At 40.9% G+C, this 9,839-nt stretch overlaps 1 protein-coding gene across 2 annotated transcripts in view; it reads left to right on the top strand.

The window, feature by feature from the left end:
- ABCG2 (ATP binding cassette subfamily G member 2 (JR blood group)) overlaps positions 1-9,839 on the top strand; it is a 201,048-nt gene that overhangs the window by 145,435 nt on the left and 45,774 nt on the right. For both annotated transcript variants that reach the window (XM_077476485.1, XM_077476484.1), the window contains exon 3: positions 6,237-6,448. In XM_077476485.1, the coding sequence (XP_077332611.1) occupies positions 6,237-6,448 (212 nt within the window). The remainder of the gene's footprint in view (positions 1-6,236; positions 6,449-9,839) is intronic.

Raw genomic sequence — 9,839 nt, 5'->3', positions numbered from 1 at the left:
CATACATTCTAGCAAAACAGCTATTCAGTATTAGGACACATTCGGTATGTAACGTAAAATATGACTGTTTTGGCGACCAGGAGCCATGGTTGTTTTGCGTACAGCTGCCTGTACAAGCGAAATTCCAGGATGCAGCTGTAAACACAGCTCCAAGCTTTAAGATATTGTCTGCGTAATGGGTGTATGTTTGTATGCGTTTGCATGTTTGCGCTTGGAGCTGCGTACACCCGTATTACAGCCGTATCCTGTAAGTCATGTTTACAGGTACTAAAATATGACCTTATTTTACCTTCTGTTAAATTGGTGTGCAGGAGTCCTTGGTAACTTATAGCTTGCTTGATAGAAGCCGCTCGGTAATGAGCTGCTATGGGTTACAGCACATTGCTTGCCTTTAGATTGTAGCTTAGACCACCTAGTGTGCCAAGAAGAGACTAAAAACATTTTTATAGTTTGTCATTTATTTGTCAATCAGTTATACTGTGTGTGAAAATCTAGACATTAAAATAAAACAATACAATATTAAATTAAATTATATATATATATATATATATATATATATATATATATATATATAACTCTTATTTTAAAATTTAAGGTTTTTTTCTGAAGCTTCCCTCTTAAAGTTAAGGTGTGTATTATTTATATATATATATATATATATATATATATATATATATATATATATATATATATATATAAATTACACACCTTAACTTTAAGAGGGAAGCTTCAGAAAAAACCTTAAATTTTAAAATAAGAGTCAGTGCTCTGCAGCCTCACCAGTGCCCATCAATGCAGCCTGATCTATGCCCATCTGCAGCCTGTTTAGTACACATCTACAATTATATTGGTATTAAAGTGTTCTAAGGAGGATCAGTTTGGTTTACCCTGAGCTGTCTTTCACTGTAGCGCTGTGTTAGGTCTTCTATCATGCTGTTCTTACAGTACTTCTCAAAATGTCTCCTACATATTGCAGAGGGTTTATTCTCCCTGATACTGTAGCAGTTTTATTCCATTGCTGCCAAATGGCATTTTACATATTTCAGAGTAATCGTCTTGGAAAGAGAAGGATTTCTCTGTCTCTTTCATCGCTCTCGAAGATGCATTACTGTGATTTGACGATGAGCTGAGCCCATCAAAGGGAAGTTTTTCGATGACTGCAGCCGCCCCAGTGCTGGATGACACAGATCCGCGATCTCCGGTGTATTTGGCGCTCAGTTGCTCAAAGTTCCGCCCGGCTCATATGATGGACAGAACAGTGGCCCAATGCCGGGCCAGGGGTGGCAGGACTGTGTGTGCCTGTGCGCCGGATACACAGGAGATCGCAGCTCTGTGTAATCCAGCAGCGCTCGTCCCTTCCTTCCACTCCAAGGCAGCGGGGATTGGTGTATAACACGCACACACAATTTCCTCCTGATTTTCAGGGGGAAAAGGTGTGCGTGTGTGTGTGTATGTATATATATATATATATATATATATATATATATATATATATATATATATATATATATATATATATATATATATATATATATATATATAGTTTTATACATGTTTGAAAAAAACGCTGTAAATTAAAGTGGTTGTAAACCCTTTTGTCTTGCTTTTATCTATAGGTAAGCCTAGAATAATGCCCCGTACACACGATCAGATTTTCCGACAACATGATCCGATCGCACATTTTCCTTCGGAAAGTCCGACCGTGTGTACGGGGCATAAGGCTTACCTAAAGGTAGTGGAAATATCTGCTAAACGTGCGCCGCTTAGGAGATATTTCACTTGTAGTACACCAATGTCGTCATCGGCGCATGGGATGTGAAGAAACAGACCAGTGTGCCGCGACTGATGGCTCCCGTCACAGTCACAGAGCCCCGAAAGGAAGAGGGTAAGTAAGGTAAGTGTCATATAATGGGCTAGTGTATGATGCATACTAGCCCATTATGCTTTTAATTTGCAGGTCTTGCGGGGAGCAAAAGAGGAAGTAAAACCCATCGCTTTCGAAGCGCTGCAACATGGGCGCTTTTAACCCCTTCGGCTGCTAGCAAGGGTTAAAAGCACCCCGCTAGCGGCTGAAATGTGCTGCTTAAACAGTGCAAGAGCGCCACTAAAACGAGCAGTGCTCTAGCGCTAACACGGCTGCAGCTCAGCATGAAAGGGGTCTAAAAGAGTTGTACCACCATGCAGGAACTACCTACTTTATACACGGTTGTAGAACAGTTGTGGCCCAGCACCATTGATTTAAAAGGTTGAGTTTGGTGGACAGTACTTTCCGCTAAACACAATGGGGGAATAATTATTATTATTTTTTTTTTGCATATGTATACCCCCAAATTTCTGCTTCCAAAAGTGGCATTTTCCTCTGTCCTTTTGCATGAGGCCTTAAAGTGTATATACACTCTTATTTATGTATGAAAAATTAGAGCCTCTGTCGGTCTTAATTGCTGTCAGTGTCCCTGCTTGGGGAGAGTAACCCGTGCTATTTGTCCTGGTGGCTACTATCACTAGGACTAAAAGTGATAGGGAATCCAAAATTTGAGTTGCCACCAGAATAGGAAGTAAGAGGGAATCCTCCAATAGACACTTGTTAGACATTATAGACATTTTTCTTATTTTGGAAAGTGTTCCTCTTGCTTCCTGTTATGTTGACAAGACAGGAAGTAAAGTGGGATCTCCTCTAGGTTATCTACCCCTGCCCTAGCATGCACTCCTAACACATTTACATGTTTGGATAGCCCATTAAGGATGTTTCTGAGCACAGTCTACAGTGCACGAGATATATAGACTCATTTTACCTAGCCACGTTACAGGTTAGAAACATTACAGCTTGCATTCATTTAAAGCTGAGCACCACCCAAAAGGGGAAGATCTGCTTGTTCGCACCCCCTCCTCCTCCTCCACTGCCACAGTTTTCACTTTTTTGGGACCCGGATGTGATTCGCACCGCACTGCAGTGCAAATCACATCCGATCTCTGTGCGATGCAAGTTCAGCCATACAGATAGTATGGCTGAATTCGCATCGCACCCACCACAAACTCGCACAGGACCCTTTTTTTGGTCCGCAGCAGAATCGGATCGCATGGGTGTTCACACCATGCGATCCGATTCCTGTCCGAGTTTGCAGATCGCACTGCGATATGCGAACTGATCTGGGGGTGTCATTAACGTTTCACTGACACTCCCAGCAGTTCGCATAGGGCAGTGTGAACTGCCGCCGGGAGGCATGTGATGCGGGAACTCACTGCGGATTCGCAGCGTTCCTGCATCGCTTCAGTGTGAACCCAGCCTTAGGGAGCAGTATTGGTTCAGTTTGTGGGTGTGCAAATAGAGCACCACATGTGCCAGCAATGGCAGATCGTATACAGTCTCATAGGCTGGCTTTTAAAGGTCTTTTAATTTAAAGTCCAGCTTTGTGATAATTGTTGGCAGGTGGAATTTTACACTGGATTAATTAAATGACCCATGGAGCTAATTTACTAAAGGCAAGTAGTCTGTTCACTTTGCACAGGAAGTTGCACTTTGCAAGGGAATTTGCCCCAGAGGTAAGTGAACACGGGTAAGTTTCACTTTACAAAGAATAAAAATTGTTTCTTGCACATGATTGGGTGAAGGAAGTTAGCAGAACTTGGTATTATTGACGAAGCTGAAGTGCAACTTCTCTTGGGGACTGAAAGTCTATTTACCTTTATTCATTCAACCTCATAATTTAGAAATTAGAGCCTTGTTTCCACATTGGTTAATGGTATGACTCAAAGAAACTGTATTGAGAGATCACATGAACTTACCCTTGTCCAGTAATAATGCTAGTTTTACGTTCATTCATCTGACCAATCCTAAACCCTTGTACACACGGTCAGACATTCCGACGGAAAATGTCCGATCGGACCGTGTTGTCGGATAATCCGACCGTGTGTGGGCTCCATCGGACTGTTTCCATCGGAATAGCCAACGGACAAAGTTTTAGAGCTGGGCTATAAAACTTTCCGACAACATGATCCGATCGGACTTTGTCCGATTGTGTGTAGAGAATTCCGATCGTACAAAGTGCCACGCATGCTCGGATCAAATTCCTAGATGAAAGCTATTGGCTACTAGCCTGAACGTAGTCCCGTCGTAACGAAATAACATAATCACGTTACGTATGATCGGATTTTCTGACAACTTTGTCCGACTGATTTTGTTGTCGGCATGTCCGACCGTGTGTACAAGGGCTAAGGCATTGGTATTAAGGTCTCTGTCAGATGATCTGGCAGGAATGATATCTAGGTACAGCTAGCAGCAGTCAAATGGGGTTGATTTGCTAACAGCAAATAGACTGTTTACATTGCAAGTGAAGCTACACTTTGCATTGGAAATTTTCCCCCAGAGCTTTGTGAATAAGGTGATATTTCCATTTTTCAAAGAATACTCAATTGTGCACGAAAAAAAAAATTCATTTTTTTGTTTTCATGTGATTGGGTAGTGGATGTCAGCATTCGCTAAGCTCTGTGGAAAATTCCCTTGCAAAGTACAAACCTCCCTTGAAAAGTAAGCATTCTTGCCTTTAGTAAATCATAACTAGTGACTCCATTGGTAGGATTGTTGCCTATGAAATCTGAGGTCTGTCTACTGGTCAGAGGTAGCATGAGGGAAATTTTCATTCCTATTACGAAACTTAGACTGAGAAAAATACACAGGCTGCCATTTTTGTCCTTTTCAATAAAATCTTCTTGCCTGTTTGTAGTTCTTTCTAAGGCTGGCCATCCATTGTACAGTTTTTGCATTCACCCAGGTGGCTGAACAAAAACAAAAAAACAAAACTGTACTGGTTTCTCATCCAGACTTTGAATATGTGTGTGTGTGTGTGTGTGTGCGCTAAAATCCTCCCCAGTGTGTCGTAATCTCACAGTGGGACTCCCCTGCGGTCAGAATACACAGATCAGTACTGCATCCAATTGGCTACATGTGCTGATCCATCTGAAATTGACCAACAAGCCGATTCATGAGCAGTCGATCAACAGATTGACTTTTCAGAAACAGGAACAGCCATACAAGGATGGAAATTCGATCCATGTATGTCCAGCTTCACTCACAGACATAGAACAAACAAATTAGAATGGCAGAGGAAAGTTAAAAACTCCTAGTCTACTTCTTTGTTTTAGAACAAGATAAAGGCCTCAGATATGCACGATAGCCAGGCAGCTAGCATTTTCAGGAAAGTTCAGCAATGGAAGCTTGCATATTTTCTCAGTACAGGATCTTTTCATGGATTTCTTATTTATGTTACAGTTCAATACAGCAGGAAGAGTAAAGCCTCGTACATGCGATCGGATTTTCTGACGGGAATTGTGTGTTGACAGACTGTTCGCATAAAATCCGACTGTTTGTACGCACCATTGGACAATTGTTGTCTGATTTTCCGCAGACAAATGTTGGATGGCAGGCTTATAAATTTCCCATGGACAACGGTCTGTTGTCAGATTTTCCGATCGTGTGTACACATGTCCGTCAGACAAAAGTACAAACGCGCATGCCCGGAAACAATGCTCACCAAACACAACATTAGCAGAAGGTGCCCAAAGGGTGGTGCTAAGGAGCTGAAAAGCCAAGTAGTACATTACTACATTTGTGTTTGTTGTCTGACAATTGTGTGCCGTTTGTATGCAAGACAAGTTCCTGGCCAACGCCCTTCGGACAAAAGTCTGACGCTTTGTCTGCGGAAAATCCGATCGCGTGTATGAGGCTTAAGGCTGCCCATACATGGTCGAATTTCGAAAGAATTTTCTTTTAAAAATCAGAAATTTTGTGATCCGATGGTGCCACCATTGATTTCAAAATTTCGACCAACCAAGCCTTCAATTTCCCCTCCTGTTGCTACAGAAAATAATTTTCATGGCTGGAAATTGATTACATTTCTCACACGATTCTCCCATCATCATTGATAATCATTCCTTGATTAGAAAATAGTTTTGTTTTTCAAAAAATTTCCCAACATGCCCACTAATGGTGCAAAATTTGAGGAAAAGCCTTTAGATAAGATTTTCGAAAGAAAATTACTTTGAAAATTTGACCCTGGGAAATCGGCTGATGTTTCCTGGCAGTGAATTTAACTGGGGAATATTGGTTAATTAAGCCCACCAGTATTCATCCATACAGCAGCTGAATATTTAGGTGTTTTCGTTTACTCTTTAAATATGTCATATACACCCTGGCAGCCTGGAAATAAATGTGCACGCATGGTGTCCTTGTATCTCTCCAGGAAGGTGGTCACGTCATCATGGCAGAGAAGTCTCAGACCGTTGTGCAGATGATGGAACCGGTGATAAATGGCGTTCAAAGATCAGACAGTAAAAAAAGAAAACTACAAGGAGCTACACTAAGTTTCCACAATATCAACTACAGAGTGAAAGTGAAGACTGGCTTAATTTGTTGCCGAAAAGTTACAGACAGACAGATCCTAATCAATGTCAAGTAAGTGACGTTGTGCAGAGGGACAGATTCGAATTGATTGCATTTGTCCACCTTCTTCACATTGAAAAATTTCATAAAATGCCTGTTTGTGTAAAAGCCAAAGCCGTGCGCTCCTCACTCTTGTTTACACTTTGTTATTAAATGCTAATATTAGTTTAAGTGGAACTAAAAGGTATTCTTTTATTTAATTATACGTTTTATAAAATTATAAATTTAATTTATTTATTTTTTATTTAAAGATGTAACTGCCTGCTGTGTGCAGCAAGATTGCACAAAGCTTTCCAATAGAACAAACATAAAGTTCAGTGCTACTACCCACTTAATCCGCCATCAACAGAGCTCACAGGGGCCTGATTCAAAGTCACCCATCTGAAAGTGATGATTTGCATAACTGATATTGTTCTAAAATCCACCTCTCCTGGCTGTCCCTGCTGGCACTCTCAGCTCTACCTTCCTTCAGGTGCCCCCTATAGCAAGCCGGGTGCTGAGGAGGTATCTGTGTATTTGAAACCCCTGCCTCTGAAATCCTGGCCAGCTATTTAGTCAGGACAGTTGTGCCCAGGTCTGTGGCAAAACTACTACTGTAAGCTAATTGTGGTTGTATACTCTTTTTTTATTTTTATTTTATCATTCAGTAGATGTGTAATTCGATTAAAACGTTTGGATCTGCAAACAGTTGAATAGCCATAACTTTCTTTCTGGCCGTTTTTAACTTGATTTAGATCTGATTCCATCAAACTGAATTGGTTGGCCAGGATGGAAAATGTTTGCATTAGTCGGCAGCACCGAATGATCATTTTTCGATCAGATTATGAGATTACGTGATGAAAACAGAGCTGCGATCGACAACTTGCAATCTTAAATTACAGTTGTATCTTAACTATCAACCAGAATCTACTTCCTTGTGTGTGGCATAGCGATCGAATGGGTTGTCGTATAGATCACTTATTTCCATCAGAACACATCGATAGAAAAGAAAACTGGTATTTATTGAAACGTGTATGGCCGCCATAAAACAGATTATCATCAAAATGTGACAGATGTTGATTCTAAACACACACACACGATCGAGAGGAGGTCCAGGTCAGGTTTTATTCTGTCACGGTGTTACCGTACAGCAGCTGAGGAAGGAATTTCTCTACTTTTATATATACAGTAAATAGTGGCGCTGTAACAAACTAGTAAAAGACATGCATAAACCTTAGTGATAATAAATTGCCACCCAGCGAATAAAGTCCAATTCAAATGAAATCCTAAAAATGACAGCACATAAATGTATTTAATTGAAGAGCCTGTGATTCGGGATGGGCGAAAAGTTCAGGCCGAACTTTGGTTGTTTGGACATTCGGCGAACAACGAACATTATGTGGTGTTCGTGGCAAATTCAAAAGCTCTTGTCCCAAAATGTCTTGTGTCTTTTTTTACTATTTTTGACACTTTTTTTTTTTCTGTGAAATGGTAGGGGTACAATGTACCTGTTACCAACTCACATGGGGGGCGGGATCTGGGGGTCCCCTTGTTAAAAGGGGCTTCCAGATTCCGATAAGCCCCCTGCTCAAAGACCCCACAACCACCAAGCAAGGGTTGTGAAGCTTTTGTCCCCATCAACATGGGGACAAGGTGCTTTGGGGGGATACTCCAAAGCATCCTCCCCATGTTGAGGTCATGTGGCCTGGTATGGTTCAGGAGGGGAGGGGGCGCTCTCTCGTCCCCCCCACCCCTCTTTTCCTGCGCCCTGCCAGTTACGTGCTCAGATAAGGGTCTGGTATGGATTTTGGGGGGGACTCCTACGCCATTTTTTCTTTTTAATTTGGTGCAGCATTCCCCTTAATATCCATACCAGACCTGAAGGGCCAAGCAATTAAAAAAAAAAATTGGTTCAGGGTTCCCCTTAATGTTTATACCAGAGACAAAGGGCCTGGTAATGGACTGGGTGGGGAACCCATCCCGTTTTTTTTTCAATGAGTTTTATCTATATTGCCGAGACCCGACAATTCATTACAGCTGCGATCAGTTTTTAAATGACTTTTTCCTTTGACATTTTTTTTAAAACTTTTTTAGCATTGATACATGTCCCCTGGGGCAGGACCCAGATCCCCAAACACTTTTTAGGACAATAACTTGCATATAAGCCTTTAAAATTAGCACTTTGATTTTTCATGTTCGTGTCCCATAGACTTTAACAAGGTTCATCCAAATTTTTTGCCTGTTCACAAGTTCTGGTGCAGACCGAACCGGTGGGGTTTTTCGGCTCATCCTTACCTGTGATGAATCAATGATGTTGCTTGGAATCTCCACACCACGTGAAAAGCGTGCCACCACTTCCCAATAGGGTATAAACTCACCAACAATGATTGCCACACATTCTCATGCTCGGCAAATCAAGCAATGTGCTCCTCAAGGTTGAAGACAAGTCAGCACCAATCTCCAGTCTTTAATGGTGATTTGTAGATCTCCCATGTATGTGAACCAAAGGAAAAACTCCAACAGCGCAATAATGTTTAACCACTTAAGGACCGAAGCACCGAGCCTCTTTTTGAGATTCGATGTTTACAAGTTAAAATCATTTATTTTCATATTTTTATTTTTTCTAGAAAATTACTTAGAGCCCCCTAGTATTATAATTACACCCTAGAGAATAAAATGGTGGTTGTTGCAATACTTTGTCGCACTGTATTTGCACAGCAGTCTCACAAGCTTTGAATAAAAAAAAGACAACAGTAAAGTTAGCCCATTTTTTTTTTATATTATGAAAGATAACGTTGCGCCAAGTAAATTGATACCCAACATGTCCGCTTGTGGAATGGCAACAAACTTTGACCCTTAAAAATCTCCATAGGCGACATTTAAAAATTTCTACAGGTTACCAGTTTTGAGTAACAGAGGAGGACTAGGGCTAGAGTTATTGCTTTTGCTCTAACGATCACGGCGATACCTCATATGTCTGGTTCGAACGCCGTTTTCATATGCTGGCACAATTTGCATATGAGTTTGCTTCTGCGCGAGAGCTCAGTGGGACGGGGCACTTTAAATTTTTTTTCTTTCTTTTTTTTTTTTTATTCCTATTACAAGGAATGCAAATATCCCTTGTAATAGAAAAAAAAGCATGACAGGACCTCTTTAATGTGAGATTTGGGGTCAAAAAAAGAATTTGGATCTCATATTTACACTGAAATGCAAAAATAAAAAAGAAATTCAAATTTCCCCTGTGCTAAATGTGAGTTTGCCGTTTTTTTTTTTTTGTTAAACGTTCTTGAAGTATCAAAGTTTTCTTACTTTGTTTCACATACATGAGCGTCACCATTAAAGACTGGAGATCGGTGCTGATTTGTCTTAAACTTTGAGTAGTACATTGCTTGATTTGCCGAGCACGAGACTGTGAGGCAATTAA

Source organism: Lithobates pipiens, unplaced genomic scaffold (genome assembly GCF_037356315.1).
Source record: "Lithobates pipiens isolate NorthernLeopardFrog02 unplaced genomic scaffold, aLitPip1_a1.2 Scaffold_13, whole genome shotgun sequence".
Lineage (NCBI taxonomy): Eukaryota > Metazoa > Chordata > Amphibia > Anura > Ranidae > Lithobates > Lithobates pipiens.
The sequence above is the reverse complement of the archived record's forward strand: the minus strand, read 5'-3'. Positions and strand labels throughout refer to the sequence as shown.